We start from the raw sequence: 19,056 nt of genomic DNA on the forward strand, positions 1-19,056 counted from the left end.
GAGAGAGGCAGTATCTAGAGGGGTGTGTTAGTGGGACCATGAAGGTCAAGGGTGGCCTGATATCTCCTTGTGTCCTAGGAGTGGTCCAGCTTCTAATGCATCACCTACTTCCTTCTCCAGATGACACATACACACCCAGGAGTCCTGTAGCCATCACTGCTGTGGCCTGGGCCCCCGACGGTTCTGTGGCAGTATCTGGGAATCGAACTGGGGAACTAACTCTGTGGCATGAAGCTAAGGCTGTGGCCACAGCACAGGTGAATTGGATCAACCTTGGTGCTTGTCTGTGTGACTTCTGCCCCAGCTGTACATGTACTGGTGTGTGTAGGTGGCTGGGAGGGAATGAGGGTTAACCCTGGCTCTTCGGGAATACTGAGATGAACATGTCATGCTCCCCAGGCTCCAGGCCACATCAATGCTCTGGTGTGGTACTCGGCACGTACCTTGATTGTTCTCAGTGCTAATGAAAAGGTCAGTGAGTGGCACGTGGACCTGCAGGAGGGTTCAACATCCAGAAATTTCAGGTGAGATGGGGCAGCTGGGTCCATGTGATATGTCGATGGTCTCCTTATAGATTTTGTGCAAATCACTCCACCCCTACTTCTGAACTAGGTCAATAGGATGTTAGTAAGTGGGAAAAAGTCCTTGGGAAATTGTTTTGGCTCCCCTTCATGTCAACTTAAATAGTTATCAGTGTCTACTTTAGGCTAAGCTCTGAGCCAGGCTGTGTGAACCAGATTGAAATTACCTTTTAATTTAGGAAGCACAGTAGAGGAATATGCACTGAAGTCAACCACCGGCAACAGGCAGAGTGATTAGTGCTATAAGGAAGAGATCTATAATTCCCAGAATTTGAGAAATTTATAGTTTACAAAAGAGTTGCTATTTGAGGTTGGGCTTTAAGGGTGAGTAGGAGTTCTCTGGACCCTTAAGGGAAGGAAATGGTGTTTCAGTAGTATTAACAAAAGGCAAGGAGGCATGAGAGTGCATGGTATATTCTGGCACAGCTGAGACGTTGGGTTCTTGGGGAGAGTGGTGGTGGGGGGTTTGGGGAATTGGATTGAAAAGATAAACTGGGGGAAGGCTGTAGAGGGCACAGTGTCAAGGATTTTGAGAATAGTTAGCTGCAGTTTAGGAAGAAGACTCCAGTGGCATTATGGAAGATGGGTAGTAGCAGAGAGATACTACAGGCAGAGAGGCCACCTTCACAGCAGTTGCTCTAGTCCAGGGAAGACATAGTGTGGGCCCCGAGCCAGACAGTGGGATGAGAAGGAGGGATAGAGATTTAGGCAGGTATTGGCAAGTAGAATCCACAGTGCTTATTAATCAGTTGGAGGTCAGGAGGGAAGGAAGAGACAAGAAGCCAAGAGATGCCTCATTTGAGCGGGTGAGGGGATGGTGATGATGAATACTAATATAAGAAAAACAGAAAGAGGAAGAGAATTTGTAGGGAAGGTAATTGATCGCATTCTGTACTTCTCTCCTGAGGAATTCATGGGGAGCCAAGGAGCCTGAGAGAGGTGGACTAAAATAGGGTCTCTCTTTGTCCTTGTACCTTTTTTGAGTTGCAGTCTTCACCTGAACCGAGTTCTGCAGGAGGACTTAGGGTTCCTGACAGGTGTGGCCCTAGCTCCAGACGGTCACTCCCTCATCTTGGCCGATGCGGGTTTGCGGTTACAGTGCATGAAACCAGGGGAGGCTCCTTCTGAAATCTGGTAGGATTCAAAAAGCTGTTTCCGCTCAGGCTACAGAAAAAGGAAAAGTGGGTTAGTGGTTACCCTGAACTTGGGTCTAACTTAGAACAAAACCCTGGGGTCTTACAGAGAGATGTTCATGGGTTCAGCCTCTTTCTTTCTTATAAACCAGGAGCTGCCGCTATTCGGAAGGTGCTATGTTGTTGTCCACCCATCAGGACTATGGTGTGTTTGTCCTGCAGTCAGTGGAAACTAGAGGCCTTTATCTCTTAGTAAGTCTGATTTGAGTGTGTTAAAACATTTGTCCACGACCAACACTTTTAAAACCTTGGGGCCATTGTTGAGGATAAGAGGAGGGTAAAGGCATTGGTTCCAAATTCCCTTCTGTTCCTTCAACTGGAGTGGCTCTACTTCAGAGCATTCTATAGTGGGTTTCAGCTTCCCTGTAATATTTTACTGATACAAAAAAAGATTCCAGTGTTAAAAAAAAAAATCACAGGGAACCATCAATGTAGGAGTTTTCTTAATTGCTTTTTTTCTCATGTCTCTCTTGTCTTGTCACTGTGAGTACTAGTGTCTGGAACAATACAGACATATCTCATAGACATGACATCGGGTGAAAGAAGTCAGACACAAAAGAGTACATACTACATGCTTTCATTCACATAAAGTTAAAGAACAAATGGAACTAATTTATGGTGACAAAACTCAGAATATTGTTAGCTCTGGTATTGACTGGGAAGGGTCACGAAGGCAAGTTTCTAGGGTGACAGAAATGTTCTACATGTTGACTTGGGCAATGATTGCACGGATGTATACATATGCAGAAGTTCCTTGAGATGTACATTTAAGATTCGTGCACTTAGGGATGCCTGGCTGGCTCAGTTGGTTAAGGCTCTGCCTTCGGCTGTGGTCATGTTCCTGGGATCCTGGGATGGAGTCCTTGGCTCCTTGCTCAGTGGGGAGCCTGCTTCTTTCTCTGCCTGCTGCTCCCACTGCTTGTGTGTTTTCTCTCTCTTTCTTGCTCTCACACAATAAATAAATAAAATCTTAAAAAAAAAAAAAAAGCGTTCACGCTCTTTACGATGTCTAAATCACAGTTAAGAAAGTCCTGACCAGGGATGCCTGAGTGGCTCAGTCAGTGAACCTGCTGATCCCAGGATCCTGCGATCAAGTCCCGAATTGGGCTTCTTGTCCAGAGGAGAGCCTGCTTCTTTCTCTCCCTCTGCCTGCCACTCTGCCTGCTTGTGCTCTCTCTCTGACAAATAAGTAAATAAAATCTTAAAAAAAAAAAAAAAAAAAGTGCTGACCAGCCCAGAGCCTAAAACAGTTGCTTTGGCTGTATAGTGTCAAGTGCTATGAGTAGGCTGAACAAAATGAGCCATCTTTTCACAGAAGCAAAAGGAGTCAGGAGAGTTTCAAGAGAGCCTCGAGTTTGAGCCAAACCTGGAGAATCCTACTGGGACCTACGTGTTGGTAACCCAAGCCAAACCGGAATCTGGTGAGTGGGATGGGAGGACCCACAGGTCTGGAGATGCCTTGTAGGTGACGGTGGGTCCTATGAAGCCAGAAACCTAGCTCTAACCTCTGTCCTTGAAATGGCAGAGTCCTCATTTTTGTGTGCCAGCTCTGATGGGTTGCTGTGGAAACTCGCCAAATGCACCCCTGAAGGAGAATGGGAGACAAGCAACCTCTGGCAGAAAACAGAAATGCCTGAAACCCCAACTCCAGAGACGGCCCCATCTGTGCAAGACAGCAGCACAGATAGCTGGTCCCCACCCTCACAGCTGAGGACTCAGCAGCGTAGAAAGGTGAGTTAGAGGCATGGGTCACAAATAGAGGGGACGAGGCCTTCTGTCTGACAGGTGGATGCTTCCTTGACAAAGGAAGGCCCACTGAAAGCTCAGCACATCACTTCTCCTTCCCCTCCAAGATTCACTCGGGCTCGGTCACAGCCCTCCATGTCCTGCCTGGGTTGCTGGTGACAGCTTCAAAGGACAGAGATGTTAAGCTGTGGGAGAGACCCAGTATGCAGCTGGTAAGTGTGTATGTGTGCAAGGAGGGCTCAAAGAGCGTCACAGAGGGCAAACTTGGGCAAAGAATGTACAAAAGATCAAAATTCTGTTTTCTTCTATTCTTGCTATCATGTGCAACTAACCTATTTCTAAATAAAAGGCATTAATGTGAGAGAAAAATGAGTTAGTAAGGAGGCCCTAGGCTTGTATCCTTCACCTCCCCATCTTTTGTTCCCCTTTGTAGCTGGGTCTGTTCCAGTGTGAAGCGGCTGTCAGCTGCCTGGAACCTTGGCTGGGCCCCGACTCTACCCTGAAGCTTGCAGTGGGAGACACACTGGGCAACGTGTACTTTCTCTCCTGGGAGTAAAGATGTCCCACCCACTTGTGCTTGAGATGCAAAGCCGGAAGACACTAGTGGCTCCTTTCTTGATTCAATTTTTTAAATAAAGTGTCAGAAAATCTCCAGTGCAATCTGCCTGTGTTCTGATGTGGATGTGGATCAGAGGAATATGGATGTTCTCATGTTTCTTTTCTGATTTAACATTAGTCCTTACTAAAACTGCAAGAAAGGGAACCAGTTCTTTCATAGATATTCTTTGAAATCAGGCTTTAGAAGTCTTGTGTCACTTGCTCGTCCAAGGGTCCTGAGATGCCGTTCCTGGCGGGGGAAGGAATGAGTGATGTTGGCCGGCAATTAGTTTGAACAGAGAGCTGAAGACATCTCACTTAGTCAAGAAAGATTAAGAAAAGGAGGAGTGAGGGGCGCCTGGGTGGCTCAGTGGGTTAGGCCGCTGCCTTCGGCTCAGGTCATGATCTCAGAGTTCTGGGATCGAGTCCCACATCGGGCTCTCTGCTCAGCAGGGAGCCTGCTTCCTCCTCTCTCTCTCTCTGCCTACTTGTGATCTCTCTCTCTGTCGAATAAATAAATAAAATCTTAATTAAAAAAAAAAAAAAAAAAAGAAAAGAAAAGGAGGAGTGAGTTGAAAGTGCCCCCCAGTCAGGGCGTTTAGAGAGAACATTAAGTTCCTCCCACAGAAGCAGCCTCTTCTGTGCGGAACTGACTGCCCAGATGAGAAGTGAGAAGCTAGGGTGCTGAGTGGAATGGGACTCCTGGCTTTCACAGCCACTGACTAGGCAGCAGCAGCCACTTGACCTGCACATGTTTGTCAGTAATAGTAATTTGCATTCTTGGAAGAAACCCCAAAAGTGTAGCTCTCAAATTGAAGTTTGTGAAGATTAAAACAAATGGAGAGATGGAACAATCCTACCCATGGACTCACCATGGACTGTGATCCTTTTAAGTTCTAAAACCTTGTTTTCCTATAGTTTTATCTTATGGGAGAGGAAGTTTCCTGAGACTCTAAGAGTTAGGGAAAAGTTCAAGGTCTTCTATGTCCCAAAGCTCAAGGACTCGTATATGAGAAGCCAGGCTTACAAGATTTTGTTCTAAGTTGGTAGGGTTTTCTCAGAGAACTACCACTGCACTCTGATTAGAAATGAGTTTTGACGGGTGCCTGGGTGGCTCAGTTGGTTAAGCGACTCTCTTTAGCTCAGGTCATGATCCCGGAGTACCTGGGATCAAGCCCCATATTGAGCTCCCAGCTCCATGGGAGTCTGCTTCTTGCTCTGACCTCCCCTCTCATGCTCTCTCTCACTCTCTCTCTCTCAAATAAATAAATAAAATCTTAAAAAAAAGAGAGAGAGAAAGAAATGAATTTTGAGGAACTGGGGAGTTGAGGGGTATTGAGTTTTGTTCTTTCTTTGCCCTGATTCCAGGTTTTCGTGGACAGATCATCTGAGAGACTTTCCCCTTATTTCTACTAGTTCCCCATGGTCTCCCTCAGCTGGAGGATAAAGATATAAGAAATTCCATCAACTGATGTTTTAATCATGGGTCATGCTTCTATCTTCTCTCATGTGTCTCATGCAAGGGCTCTAAAAGTACCTTCTAGACCACCTCCTCCACGTACCTTGTGACCAGAATCCAAATTAAGGTTATTTGAAATTTATGATTTATAATACTACCCAGAAATGCTACAGAGAACCATGGCACAGCATCATCCTGAAAGTTGCTGGTTTCAGTCTTTTGCTTTTTGCTCTACTGAGAGCATGGGCCAAGGACAGGAGGAAGCCCTAGACGTCTGTGCTCCAAGCTCTAAAAATTCTACAAAAGCACCCCATCTAAGGCTGGAGGATGGGGATGGAGAAAGTTAAGAAAAGGATAACTTGACCTTTGCTCAGTAGACTCAGCCTTGTTGGCCAGGCCCGCCTGAGGTATTTTTGTCTTTCTTACCTTATAGGTGTACAGCAAGGTCATAGTATAATTGCTGTGAGTGACAATAAGAGACTCTGGGTAACTGTAAACATGTGCCCAAGGGAGTTGAAGGGAAAATTAATTTAGGTAATTTATTTTATTTTATTTTATTTTTAAGATTTTATTTATTTATTTATTTGACACTGAGATAGAGACGGCAAGAGAGGGAACACAAGCAGGGGGAGTGAAAGAGGGAGAAGCGGGCTTCCCTCTGAGCAGGGAGCCCAATACAAAGCTCAATCCCAGGACCCTGGGATCATGACCTGAGCTGAGGGCAGCTGCTTAAGGACTGAGCCACCCAGGTGCCCCTAATTTAGATAGTTTAAACATTTTGAGTTTTTTTTGTTTGTTTGTTTTTAAAGATTTTATTGTATTTATTTGACAAGAGATAAGAGTCAGAGAGCAGAGTTGTGGGGGAGTCCAGGGATGGCAGAGGGAGAGGGAGAAGCAGGCTCTTCGCTGAGCAGGGAGCCCCAAATGGGGCTTAATCCCAGGACCCTGGGATCATGAAGTGAGCCAAAGGCAGATGCTCAACTGACTGAACCACCCAGGTGTTCCAATTTTGATCACTTTATTTTTCTTTTACTGTTATTTTTCCATTCTCTGTTAGAAGCAAGTCATTAAACCCAGCCCGCACTTAAAAGGAGAGAGACTAAACCTCTGGAGGGAGAATTACCAAAGAATTTATGCTCCTATTTTAAAATCACCATAGTAATCAGTAAATCTTGAAGTAGGTTTTTTGAAACTATGAAAGTTATCCTGTTCCACTAATTTTAGCATCCGTCCGTTGATCCTGACTATAGCAATTATTACTGTGATTTTTTTTTTTTTTTAAGAGAGAGTGTGTTGGGGGCGTTTGGGGGAGGGTGCAGGGGGACAGTGGCAGAGGGAGAAGGAGAGAGAAAATTCCAAGTAGGCTTTTGAGCTGAAATCAAGAGTCAGATGCCCAACTGACTGAACCACTCAGCACCCCATTTCTAATGATTTTCTATTTCCCTCGAGCCTTCTATGTTAATTGAAATCCTTTTGGAAGGATTATTTATCATTTCTTTCCAGAATGTACGGAGTCATTCCAGTATGTATGGAGTCATTCATCTATTTCAATCTTTCTGTGGGTTTTTCATAGATGTCCTTTATCAGGTTGAAGCTCCCTTCCATTCTTTGCTGAATGTTTTAACCCACTGAGCCACCCAGGCGCCCCACTTTGCTGAATGTTTATCATGAAAGGGTGCTAGATTTAGCCACATGCCTTTTCTGCATCTAATAAGATAGTCATATGACTTTTGTCCTACATATGTCCTAAGATAGTCATATGATTTTCATATATTGAACCAACCTCACATTCCTTTAATAAATCTCTTTGTCATGGTGTAGAATTCTTTTTACTTTACTGGTTTAGGCTTGGTAGCATTTTATTGCACATCTGTATTTTTTTTTAATTTATTTATTTGACAGAGATCCAAGTAGGTAGAGAGGCAGGCAGAGAGAGAGGAAGCAGGTTCCCCCCTGAGCAGAGAGCCAGATGCAGGGCTCCATCCCAAAACCTTCCAGAACCCCAGGATCATGACCCAAGCTGAAGGCAGAGGCTTTAACCCATTGAGCCACCCAGGTACCCCACACATCTGTATTCTTAAAGGACATTGGTCTAGAGTTTTCTTTCCTGGTGGTATCTTTATCGGATTTTGGTTTCATATTGCCTCATGGAATGAGGTGTGAAGTATTCTCTTCTACTTTTTAGAGAAGTCTGTATAGTCTAGTTTTAACAGCAGCACAGTATTTCAGTGAGTGAGTATGTTTAACTAGTTCCTTATCTAGGGATCTTTTGCATATGACAATGCTGCACTGACTTCATCTATACAAACAAGTACGTCTGTAGTTTTTAGGTCAAAGGGTATGTATATTTTAAACTTAGATAGATATTGGTAATCTGGTCTCTAAGACGTTACAGGCTACTGTTTTCATTTAAATAACCTTTACTGTTATCTCAGTAATATGTGTTATGTGTGTGTAAGTGTGTGTGTGTGCATGTATCTATGTACATATATTTGTGTTGCACATGTTTATGAATAATCAGGAAGTCTTTGGTCTGACGTGGACTTTGGTACTTCTTAGGTGGAGCAGGCAGCTCAAAACTCATTCTAATTCCTCTCCTTTCCTCCCTGAGATGTATTTAGACTTAAGAGACAAGTCCTCTAAGTGCTTGCAGATTTTTGGACATCTGCTGAGTCCTAGGATAAGTGGTGGGAGACCTGGTCTGCAGTTGTTTCAACACCCCCCCTTTTTTTTTTAAAGATTTTTTTTTACTTATTTGAGAGAGAGACAGTGAGAGAGAGCATGAGAAGGGAGAAGCTTAGAGGGAGAAGCAGATTCCCTGTGGAGCTGGGAGCCCAATGAAGGACTAAATCCCAGGAGATCGGGGATCATGACCTGAGCCAAAGGCAGTTGCTGAACCAACTGGGCCATCCAGGTGCCGTCTCTACCCTTCTAATAGTAATACCCAACAAACTCCACGTTGCAGAAAAATTTACTTAAATGGGGAAAAGCATCAGTCACCATTAGTGTCCTTCAAGGCACAGAGGTTATTCTGCTGTTAGGAACAGGATCCTGAGTAACTTGCAGCTAGCTATGGGATACATAGAGCAATGTGTACTTCCTGTCCTGAAGATGAAGAAGTATGAACATGAGAAGAAAATACGTGGTTGGAGAAATAAAGCCCAAAGAAGCCAGTGGTAGATTTGTGCCATTTTTATTACATAAAAGATCAAAAATTCAAGAGTACAACACTGCTTATTTTCTTGTTTGAAGATCAGACCTTATCTAGTTTATTTAATATTCACCACAGCTGCAGGAAATTAAACCGAACCTTTAGCAGGTATCGCATACGGACCTGGTTGGGGTTATAGACAATAAATTCATTGTAGTTGAGGGTATAACCATCTGGATTCAGAACTCCTGTGTCACTTGCTGGTCCTAAGGGTACCATACTCCCATTCCTGCCAAATGAAAAAAAAAGTGTGTCAATATCTGCCTCTGAGAAGCTGGAATATAGAAAGTAGAGAGTCTTTTTTTTTTTTTAAATATTTATTTATTTGATAGAGATCACAGATAGGCAGAGAGACAGGCATAGAGAGAGAGGGGGAAGCAGGCTCCCTGCTGAACAGAGAGCTCGATGTGGGGCTTGATCCCAGGACCCTGAGATCATGACCTGAGTGAAGGCAGAGGCTTAACCCACTGAGCCACCCAGGCACCCCGAAAGTAGAGTCTTATTTGGCCAAAAGAAGTCTTCTGGCTTTACAGGCTCTGAGTACTCACAGGGTGATGAAGGAGGCAGGACTGGGAGCCATCTTGCCTAGTCCCTTGGTGCTATGTTTGCCCTGAAGTAATCTTTCTGCCTCAGGATTGGCCTCTAATAGCTCATTACACTGACCTAAAGCGACCTGCAGAGCAAAAAGATCTTTGAACACCCACATCTTCCTGAGAACTGGATGGCTCTAAGTCCAAACAGAAAATCCCATCACTACTTTCTTCCCCTCCTCCTGCACAGGAATGGAATGGAAATTGCCCTTGGCTCCCCTTTCAAGTTCTCCCAGGTGAACCTCTTGGTTCGGAATCAAACTTTTCTCTCTGGAAAAACAGGAACTAATAATAAACTAGAGATCATAAATATGTTCATCTCACCTCTGATAAAAGCAGTAGTCCAGTATCCTTCACTCGAGAAGCAAAGCAGTAATTGGCACTCTTAGAAGACATGTCGGCGAAGTAGATTCCTTTCCCAAACTGAAATATATAAACAAACTTGAAGGTCAGCTGCTTAACCCACTGTGTTAGCAAGAAGGCCTGTACCACTGACGACCCTGTGCTTCATGATCTTAAACACAATATAGACCTTTCTCCATTTCCCTTTGCAATTCTTTTCCAGAGAAGCAGGTGTATTCATGAGTCTCTGCTTTCTGAGGGGGTAGAAAGGATATCTTTAGGAATTTAAAGAAAGAGGGACATAGTAAGAAATGTTATGGTGTGAAAAAAGAAAAAAAAGTCAGGGTTATCAGTGAGCTGGTTTACTTCTTGGGAAGGGTACTATGGAATCCTAATCTAGAAGAAAAAAGGGAGGGGGGGAAGGGACTAAGAAAATTATTGTATCCTTTACCCTTGTGCCTCCTTCCAGGATTCTACTCACCATGTAACCTGTGATGGGAGCCTCAGGTGGGGCAATTCGAAGCCCATGGCTCAGGATTCCCACCCAGTTACTAAGTCTGGAACCATGCCATAGCAGCATCCTAGAGAACAAGTATTATTATTGTACTCTGTTGCTCTCCAGCAGAGATAGGCCATAAGGATAAAAAAGCCATTTTCTCACATTTTCCAAAAGTTCCATAACTGCACTTCTGGCAAAGCAATGTCTTCCCAAACCCAAAGCTAAACTGAGACCTGTTATGAAGGTCCTCTCTGAAGGCTTCTTTCTCACCCTCCTTCTCCACTTCAAAGACATCCAGCAAGGTCATGGTATAGTCCCTGTGTGTGGGAGCATGAGTAGACTGCAGGTACTGGGAAATCACCTGTGAGAAGAAATGAAAGAAATGGCTGGTGTGGACTCTACAAGAGACCAGACCAAACTGAAGAACCTCAGGGCTTCTGGTAAAAATCAGAGACTTTCTGCTCCCTAATGGCCTCACAAGACAGTGAGAAAGAGCTCTACTTTCCCTAATTCCTGGTAAACTGAAATTCTGCTCTATACAAAAGTTTGCTCTTGGACAACCCTTTTGGGTCCCCTCCTTTGGGATCTTCGTATTATCACTCAATAAACCATGCTTGCTGCTCTCCAAAAAAAAAAAAAAAAAAAAGTTCATTCTTAACCAGAGTGGTCACAGAACAATGGGGTAAGGAGCATGAGTTTTACAAGTAGGAAAATAAATGATCATTTTTCTTACTTTGAACTCATAACTTTCATGGTCTAGAGGGTGCAGGGCACAATGCAGTTTTCTATAGTGTTGGTCCAATGGGTGTTCTGGGCTTTGCAGCTCTGTCTTCACCAGCTTAATGGCAATTTCAATGTCTCCCAAAGCCTGACAAGATGAGATATAGGATCAATGTGTAGGGACTTGGAACCACAGAGTAATACTTCCCAATTCACACATCTCACCTCTAGTAATTGTACTTTGTCTGACAGTTCTTTCTCTGTTCGGATTAATGGAGGGGTACGGAGTCTAAGGACAGAGATATAATCCATAATCAGTTCCCTGAGGGTGGCCAAAGGCATATGACTAAAAGTAACAGACTAAAGATAAAACACACACACTGTATAGATTCTGACATCTGGAACTAGAAATGAAATTATTTTTTATGGGTTCCCTTAATACATTTCAGATGTACAGCTTTGTAATTTTAAAGTCAGCACTGCAAGTTCAGTTACTATCCCTCACCTTATAGCAGCTCCCTTCACCCATTTCACCCACCCCCAACCCCTTTCCTCTGTCTGTTCTTTGTATCTATGAATTTTTTTTTTTTTAGAATCTACATGAATTAAGTCATATGGTATTTGTTTTTCTCTGTTGGCTTATTTTGCTTAGCATAATACCATCAAGATCCATCCAACCATGTGCAAATGGCAAGATTTCACTCTTTTTATAACTGAGTAGTATTCCATTGTATATATATACCACTTCTTCTTTATCCATTCATCTGTAATGAACACACAGGTTGTTTCCATATCTTGGCTATTGTAAATGATGCTGCAGTGAACACAGGGATGCATTATCTTTTTGAATTCGTGTCTTCATATTTTTCAGATAAATATCCGGAAGTGGTATGGTGGGGTCATATGGTAGTTCCACTCTTAATTCTTTGAAGAATCTCCATACTGTTTCCTATAGTGGCTGTGCTAATTTACAATTCTATCAGTAGTATACAAGAGTTCCTTTTCCTCCACAACCTCTCCAACCCTTGTTATTTCTTGTTAGCGATAATACCCAAATCTTATTTTTTTTTATTTATTTTTTTTTTAAAGATTTTATTTATTTATCAGAGAGAGAGAGAGGAGAGAGCGAGCACAGGCAGAGAGAATGGCAGGCAGAGGCAGAGGGAGAAGCAGGCTCCCTGTTGAGCAAGGAGCCCGATGTGGGACTCGATCCCAGGACGCTGTGATCATGACCTGAGCCGAAGGCAGCTGCTTAACCAACTGAGCCACCCAGGTATCCCCCAAATCTTATTTTTTAAATAAGATATATCAACATCAAAAAGTAACAGCTTGGAGATAGTCCTGTCTAGAAACAGAAGTAGACCTGCAGGCCACTCAGGGTTATTTTTAGGTCATAGAGTGCTATAAAGAAAGAAAAGAATAAAAACAGAAAAAGTACCAGAATATAGAATCAACAAAGATAAAATGTATTTTCTATACCTACTGTCATTTGAATAGGGAATAGGGAGTTTCACACCTGAAGCTATTTTACTTGTTGGCTGGATATCTAGGCCTACTTTTCTTGGTAATTTCTACTCGGTCAGAAAATATGGTTATAATCAGGCCAGGAGACGGCATCCCAAACTTGCAAGTGGACTACACAGGCTATCTATAAGTCATTTTGGCTCTGTATCTATCTAAGATGATCATTTCATTAGAAATGAGAGTAAAAAGATTATAGTTACTGTTGAGTGATGTAGATAGATATAGGGAGGTAGAAGACCAAAGAGAAGTGTAACAGCACAGGCCTTACCCAAAGTCATGTGGGATCCTGGTGTAGAATTCATTGCAGGCTTCCATGAGAGCTCGTCCATGCTGACCAGCCCGAATACAGTCCTCAATCTTCTTTAGAGACCGGTAGCCTGCCTTGATTTGTGCCACTGTCAGCTTCCCTGCAGGCCCATCCAGAGATCATCAGAACTCACAACTAGGGTCCTATCCTGAAAACAGTTCATGTGCCTAATCGACAAAGACTCCCACCTTTCAGCTCTCAAAACAGCGTCTCTTACCCAACACTATCTCTCACCCCAGATCTCCTTTCTTTCATTCACAGTATCGACAAGCTTTAAATCATGAAGGTGATGAAATATCCTATTAAAGGAACTAGGAAATACAAAGAGAGAATGTGGGATAGAATCTGAAGTCCTAAAAAAAAAAAAGAATCTGAAGTCCTACCCAGTGGGGCTTTCTTGGTGTCGTATTTCATTTCTACCATCGTTTCTTCCATGGCCTGGACATTACAGATCAACTCTATCAGCTCCTGCACACGAAGATCTAGCTGTGATTCTGGTTTCAAAGGGGATTTAAGAGAGTCCCCTTTTGATTCTTCTTCACTCTACAATGGAAAAAAAGAGAATTACAAAATCTGGAAGGAACTATTTTAAGGTCCCTGCAAGGGCTGGCTCTACAGTACCCCTGGCAGGTGAACACCAATCAGCTTCTGCTTGAACACAGGCTCATCCCATTTTTAACCTGGGTAGAGTACTTGATGTGATTCTACCTTCTACTCTTCCCTATGCCTCCCACAGTTAAACTCCCAGAACAAGTCTAAAAGGCTCCCCTAATGAGTTGTTATGTTTAAGTATGTTATGACAGCCATTAGGTCTCAGATCTTCTCATCTTAAAAAGACTTAAGATTTTTACATTTCTCAGATACTGTGGCAGTTTTCAGCATCCTGGTTCCAACTCAACTTGTTGAAATTAATTTTTTTAAATGTGGTGTATAACCAGAAGTGAAGACAACTTTAAATGCTATTTCATGGTGTGACTATATATTACTCCTCTCTCAACCCATACATTAAACTTCTGGAAATAGGACCAAAGATTTTAAAAGAACCGTATTAAATAACGAGACTAGAAAGCATATTCTATCTTTAATCTATGGTCCTTTCAAGATTACAAAGATCCGTGAAAGTTACCCCTGAGGGAACTGTTTCCTTTGCTTAGGGGGGAAATAGCAAGACTCAGGATATCCTGATCTGTTCTAGTCTGGGACCTGATCTAAGCCATTCTGCTAGACTTCACCTTGGTTCAGAGGAAGCAGTTTTCTCCCCAAATGTACAGCTGGAGTTTACCTGTGTATTGGTGGTATAGTCCATTTCTAGCATATCATATTTTCCAGGCACCTTCTCAAACTTCTCACGGTCCTCCCAATTGTTTTTTGTTTTGTCAAGGAATCTGTGGGATCCACAATGGTGAGAAAAGGCTTATAAAAAAATCTTACAAGTAAGAAAACTCTTACTACTAGGAATGGGCTTATAATTGTTTCCTTAGAACATCTCCAAACCATTTCTTTTTTTTCCTCCCAACTATTTCTTACAACTCTTATATCTGAATTCCCAAAAATCCTGGATTCTAAATTAGGACCCTAAATGAAAAAAAGAAAAAAAGGCTCTAGAGTCAATGGGAATAAAAAATGGAAAAAAAGGACTCTTGAGTTTCCCAAAGGCCCCAAAATACCACAAAAGCCTTTGAGATTTTAGACAAAAGATCCCTTTCTGAGTTCTTTCTCTGAAAGATTCCCAGAGACCAGAAAGTTCTGTCTCTATATCATAGTGAAAGAATTTTTAAAGCTCTAACTGAATATTCGCATCCTACCCACTTTTCCCAAATTTCCTTAATTGTTGGTCATATGCTAAATATATTAGATTCTTCTGTTTTTAGTTAATTTCTTTTTTTTTTTTTAAGATTTTATTATTTATTTGACACAGAGAGAGAGATCACAAGTAGGCAGAGAGGCTGACGGAGAGAGAGGGGAGGAAGCAGGCTCCCTGTGGAGCAGAGAGCCTGATGCGGGGCTCGATCCCAGAACCCTGGGACCATGACCTGAGCTGAAGGCAGAGGCTTGAACCCACGGAGCCACCCAGGCGCCCCTATTTTTAGTTAATTTCAAGGTTCCAGGTGATGTAATCACTAACTAAGGATGCAGTTTGGTTTTCTATTCATAGAATGTCACAGTGGAAACACATTAACATTGAGGCCAAATCACACTTCTTATAAATTCTTAAAGAAGATACATGGAAGAAAAAGAATGGTATTTTTTGATACTCATTTCTGAGAACTCACTTCTTCTGAAAGATTTCCTTGGCTTTGTTGAGGTCCCCTGAGCAAGCCACCAAGCTGTGCTGCCCCATTTTCCCAACTGCAAAATAAATTCCACACATAAGATGGTTTCCTGCCTCCCAATCCAAGAAGAATTTTCTCAAAGTCTCCCCACTTAAGCATCTGACAAATAGGCAGGAAGGGGAAAGGGAAAGGTGAATGGGTCAAGTGGACTGATCCTGTTGGTATTAGTTACCTGCTAACTGCCACAGTTCCTGAACAGCATTAGCAGACCAACTGCAGGACACTTCCCTGCCTCAACAGGCTGCTCTTAGTTTTTCCAGTGGGAACTTGTTAATGAAGATGCTTGCAATTTCCCTTTTGCAAGCCCCTCCTAGGTTATAAAGCCTCCTTTCCACCAATTTAAACCCAGAGGATCTTCTGGTTACTCACTAAGCTGTCTCTGGCTTTCTGAATGACAAATGAGAAAACCAATAAGAGTCATTACCTCGGCCCCATCTCATCCAAACGCTGAAGTGCCTCTGGGCATCATCTTCTAACAGCTGAATCAAATAGTACTTGTTGTTGTTGAACTGAAGATTGGTCTATGATAAGAGAAACACACGAACATGAGACAGGTTTACAAATGGAAGCCACATAAATTGATGTCTTCCTTGGTCACAGGTACTAGTAACTGCTGTAAGGAAAAAGCTATAAGAGAAACACACGAACATGAGACAGGTTTACAAATGGAAGCCACATAAATTGATGTCTTCCTTGGTCACAGGTACTAGTAACTGCTGTAAGGAAAAAGCTACTATAAGGCTAACATCAGGGACTTAAGAATTAAAGATCTGGGCATTGAGACATGCTCATCTGTAATTACCAAGAAAAAAATTCCCATACATAGAACAGCTCCTTCCCTTACCTGATTTAGCATGACATCATAGACATCATTCCCTTCACAGTACACATGGGCCTAGAGAGAGAAGGAAAACATTGACATTAGTGTAGTCTCAGTCCTCATGAGAGCCTTAGTAATGCTCTAAATTTTCTTCTGTCTCAAGGTGTCATTCTCCAGCACCACCAATATCTACCTTCCAGGAAAGAACTGCAAAAGCATGTTCTTTTACATATAACCTATTATTCCTATAATAAAAACATGTTGGCTTTTTTTTGTAATTACAGAAAAACAAATGATTCTAACACTTAAAGGAAACTTGCTCCAGAGGAAGCCTTTCTTCTGTATTCTTCAAATCCTTTTCACATTCGTAACTCATGCCATACCACAGCACAGTTTCTCATGAGAACAAAGATGTTTCATCCTTGATAATGGTATAATTTGCTACCTGAGAAAGAGAATGAGGTGCGGAAAGCTGATGATAACCCCAGAAGTTAAAAAAACATCCTGATTATTAACCCCAAACTCCAGCACCCCCATCTCTTAATCTTTGAGAAAATTAATCATTAGTAGCGTTTTGGAGGATTCCTAAAATGAATACTAGTAGCGTTCCAGACAGGAATCCCAGTAGCAAAAGAACAACTGCTCTCTGAGAAATTGATGGGCAAAGGAATCTCTCACCTTTCCCACCTTGGCTGTGCACTCAGGATCCACGGGAGCTTTGCCCTTTAACAGCAAGGTCTTCACGGACTCTGAGGGAGGAGATATATACTACAGCTACTTGTATGGGAATCAAAAATAACTATCATGTCATAATGAACTTTGCCCATCCCAAGCAATCCTGATCTGTCCAGGTCTCAATCTGTCTAAATTACATGAAACTGAAGATTCCAAGAAAGGAGATTCGTATTGTGGTATGCCCAAAGGATAGAAAATTAATGATATCTTTAAGAAAGGAAGAGTAAGATTTGAAAGAACAAGGCATCCTTTGTCCTCACCCCTCCCATAGGCAATCCTGCTAGTCCATGTCCTCTCTGGCCTACCACTTGAAGCTGACCTTGCTTGTCTTCTGTTTTGTTATTATTGGCCTCTCCTCCATTCACAGGCTCCTTTTTTACCCCCTGCCTCTGGCATCTTCGAGTTTTCTTTGCAGGCAGAGGGTCTTCTACAGCTGTGTTGCCATTATGAACTCGTCCAGCTTCATCTAATGCTACAGAGGCCATGTGCATAAATAGGCAAAGAACCAAAAGAAAGAATGAGTATCCAATGAACACAATCCTACTCTGAAAAAAACATCATCTTTTTAAAGAAAAGGCTTAAGATGGTTTTGTAAATTTACAAAGAAATAGTAACTGCCATATCACTGTTCTTGGCAATAGTCTGAGAAATCACATCCTAATTTGCTATTCCAGCCAAATTAAAATAAAATAAGATAAAATAAGATGGAGCCCCAGGGCTCTTGTGAGCTCATAGCCTGAGGCATGAGTGTCATATAGACTGTTTATCTCTGTTTACTTGCATCCCCAAACTTTACCAATACCTATCTTCCAACTACCCAACGTGGTATGAGATAATGGTTAACAGAGTGCTCTGGAATCTGTCTCTAGTTTAGAGCCTAGCTGGGTCTCTTCCAGCTGTGGAAACTTGTAGAATTTACTTCACCTCTTTGTACCTCAGTTGCCTCGACTGTAAAATCCAGAGGAGGGCAACAATAGCACCTAATTTGTAGGATGGACCTACACAATTGTAGGATGGATGCACATAAGAACATAACACAGAGAGAGTGTAATACTCCTCAATTCTAAGACCTGAATTTTACTATCTTTGAAACTGGGCTGCATCTTACAATGGATGACATATAAACAATGAATCACGTTTTAACTGGAAGCATTTTTTTTCCCTTTCTTAGTTATACATAAAATAATGATGCATCTTAATAAATATTATTAATAAATAAATATTATTAATAAGTAAATACTTTCAATTAGATGACATTAAGTATTTAAAATAGTGCTGGCACTGTGTTAGTTACTACAGGTCCACAAGCTCTTATACACAATTCTGTAATCCGAAAAGCTCTGAAAACTTAAGTTTAAAAAGTTCAGCACCTAAACTAGCGTGATAGCCAAGGACGGGTCAGGGGTGGAGCGGAAGGGGTGGAGCTAGAGCAGAGGGCCCCGCTCCTCTTCAGACTCCCCACCCCCCAGTATTCGCCCCCTACACTGTGCACCGAACCTCCGACCCCGTTGCTGCGCGTCCCCCGCCGTCTGGCAGCCATGAAGCCTGAACGTTCCTGTCAGCAAACCCGCCCCTGGAAATACCCGCCTGGAGTCACAGGGCGGGAACACAGCGCGCGTGCGTGCGTGCTGAGAAAGACGCGTGCATGGGACAGGGGCGGTACTCTCCACGATATTTGCATGTTGCTACGCGTTGTGGGAAGTCACCATAACTGTAAAATGTCTTTAGATGCGGGAGCCTTATAAATGCTCGGTGGGGCCACCCTTTCCCATAGGGCGGAGGGAAGCTCATCGGTGGGGCCACGAGCTGAGTGCCTTGTGTCACTCTACCCTATGTCCCCTGGGAAGGTCTGAGACTAGGGCCATAGAGCGGCCCTAACAGGGTCCTCCCTGATTTCGGGGAGGTGAGTTCCCAGAGAACGGGGCTCCGCGCGAGGGCAGACTGGGCAGGAGATGCCATGGACCCAACCCTCTGCGGAAGGGCCTGGCGGATGCCTCCTTAGCCGGAGCTTGGAACAGACTCACGGCCAGCAAAGTGAGTTCAATGGCTGAGGTGAGGTACCCTGGCTGGGGGGCCTCATAACCTAATTCAGACTACTCTCCCCCGCCCCTTTTTGAAGAAAAGCAGGGGCGGGGGAGAGGGGGGAGGGGGGAGGGGGGAGGGGAATGTGATGATTTTGGGTCAGGAGTGGGGCCAAGCACTGAACAAGCTTAACAAGTCTCCATTTGGACCTTCAGGTAAGGAAGGGGGTTTCATAAGACAAAAGTCACTGATTATAAGAGAAAAGATTGATACACTTGATTTCCTGGAATTAAAGAGCTTTGTTCGCAAAATATAAAAACCAAAATTCTTATTGTTTGTATGTGGTTTGGTTGTGAATAAGAAACTACAAAATACAA

The 19,056-nt window shown here is 43.0% G+C and overlaps 2 protein-coding genes across 4 annotated transcripts in view; one reads left to right on the forward strand and one right to left on the reverse strand.

Moving 5' to 3' along the window:
* Positions 1–4,174, forward strand: part of TEP1 (telomerase associated protein 1) — a 57,991-nt gene extending 53,817 nt beyond the window's left edge. For both annotated transcript variants that reach the window (XM_059372436.1, XM_059372433.1), the window contains exons 48-55: positions 121–257; positions 400–524; positions 1,572–1,715; positions 1,867–1,966; positions 3,090–3,195; positions 3,300–3,505; positions 3,628–3,732; positions 3,954–4,174. In XM_059372436.1, coding sequence (XP_059228419.1) covers positions 121–257; positions 400–524; positions 1,572–1,715; positions 1,867–1,966; positions 3,090–3,195; positions 3,300–3,505; positions 3,628–3,732; positions 3,954–4,076 — 1,046 coding nt within the window. In that variant the 3' untranslated portion in view covers positions 4,077–4,174. The remainder of the gene's footprint in view (positions 1–120; positions 258–399; positions 525–1,571; positions 1,716–1,866; positions 1,967–3,089; positions 3,196–3,299; positions 3,506–3,627; positions 3,733–3,953) is intronic.
* A 4,579-nt stretch (positions 4,175–8,753) lies between these two features.
* On the reverse strand, positions 8,754–18,292 carry PARP2 (poly(ADP-ribose) polymerase 2). 2 transcript variants are annotated; one of them, XM_059372438.1, is made up of 16 exons: positions 18,155–18,292; positions 16,977–17,129; positions 16,601–16,671; positions 15,947–15,997; positions 15,527–15,623; positions 15,043–15,118; positions 14,052–14,154; positions 13,153–13,312; positions 12,731–12,869; positions 11,164–11,227; positions 10,952–11,086; positions 10,452–10,579; positions 10,201–10,300; positions 9,702–9,800; positions 9,336–9,460; positions 8,754–9,016 (listed from the first exon to the last, which is right to left on the reverse strand). In XM_059372438.1, exons 1-16 carry the CDS (start codon positions 18,195–18,197, stop codon positions 8,857–8,859), a joined length of 1,704 nt encoding a protein of 567 aa, XP_059228421.1. In that variant the 5' UTR covers positions 18,198–18,292; the 3' UTR covers positions 8,754–8,856. The 2 variants fall into 2 exon arrangements, with proteins under 2 accessions (XP_059228421.1, XP_059228422.1); XM_059372439.1 differs by lacking the exons at positions 16,601–16,671; positions 16,977–17,129; positions 18,155–18,292 and adding an exon at positions 16,226–16,351.
* Between the last annotated feature and the right edge of the window lie 764 nt (positions 18,293–19,056).

The sequence above is a fragment of the Mustela nigripes genome, chromosome 13 (genome assembly GCF_022355385.1).
Source record: "Mustela nigripes isolate SB6536 chromosome 13, MUSNIG.SB6536, whole genome shotgun sequence".
Taxonomy (NCBI): Eukaryota; Metazoa; Chordata; class Mammalia; order Carnivora; family Mustelidae; genus Mustela; species Mustela nigripes.

Bases quoted from the DNA above. Each gene is read 5' to 3' on its own strand.
- PARP2 (XM_059372438.1), bottom strand. From the start codon at position 18,197: ATGGCTGCCAGACGGCGGGGGACGCGCAGCAACGGGGTCGGAG. The intron at 15,624-15,946 runs GTAAGGGAAGGA...CTCTTATCATAG, and splicing joins ATGATGTCATGCTAAATCAG to ACCAATCTTCAGTTCAACAA. The intron at 10,580-10,951 runs GTAAGAAAAATG...TTCTTCTCACAG, and splicing joins ATGAAAGTTATGAGTTCAAA to GTGATTTCCCAGTACCTGCA.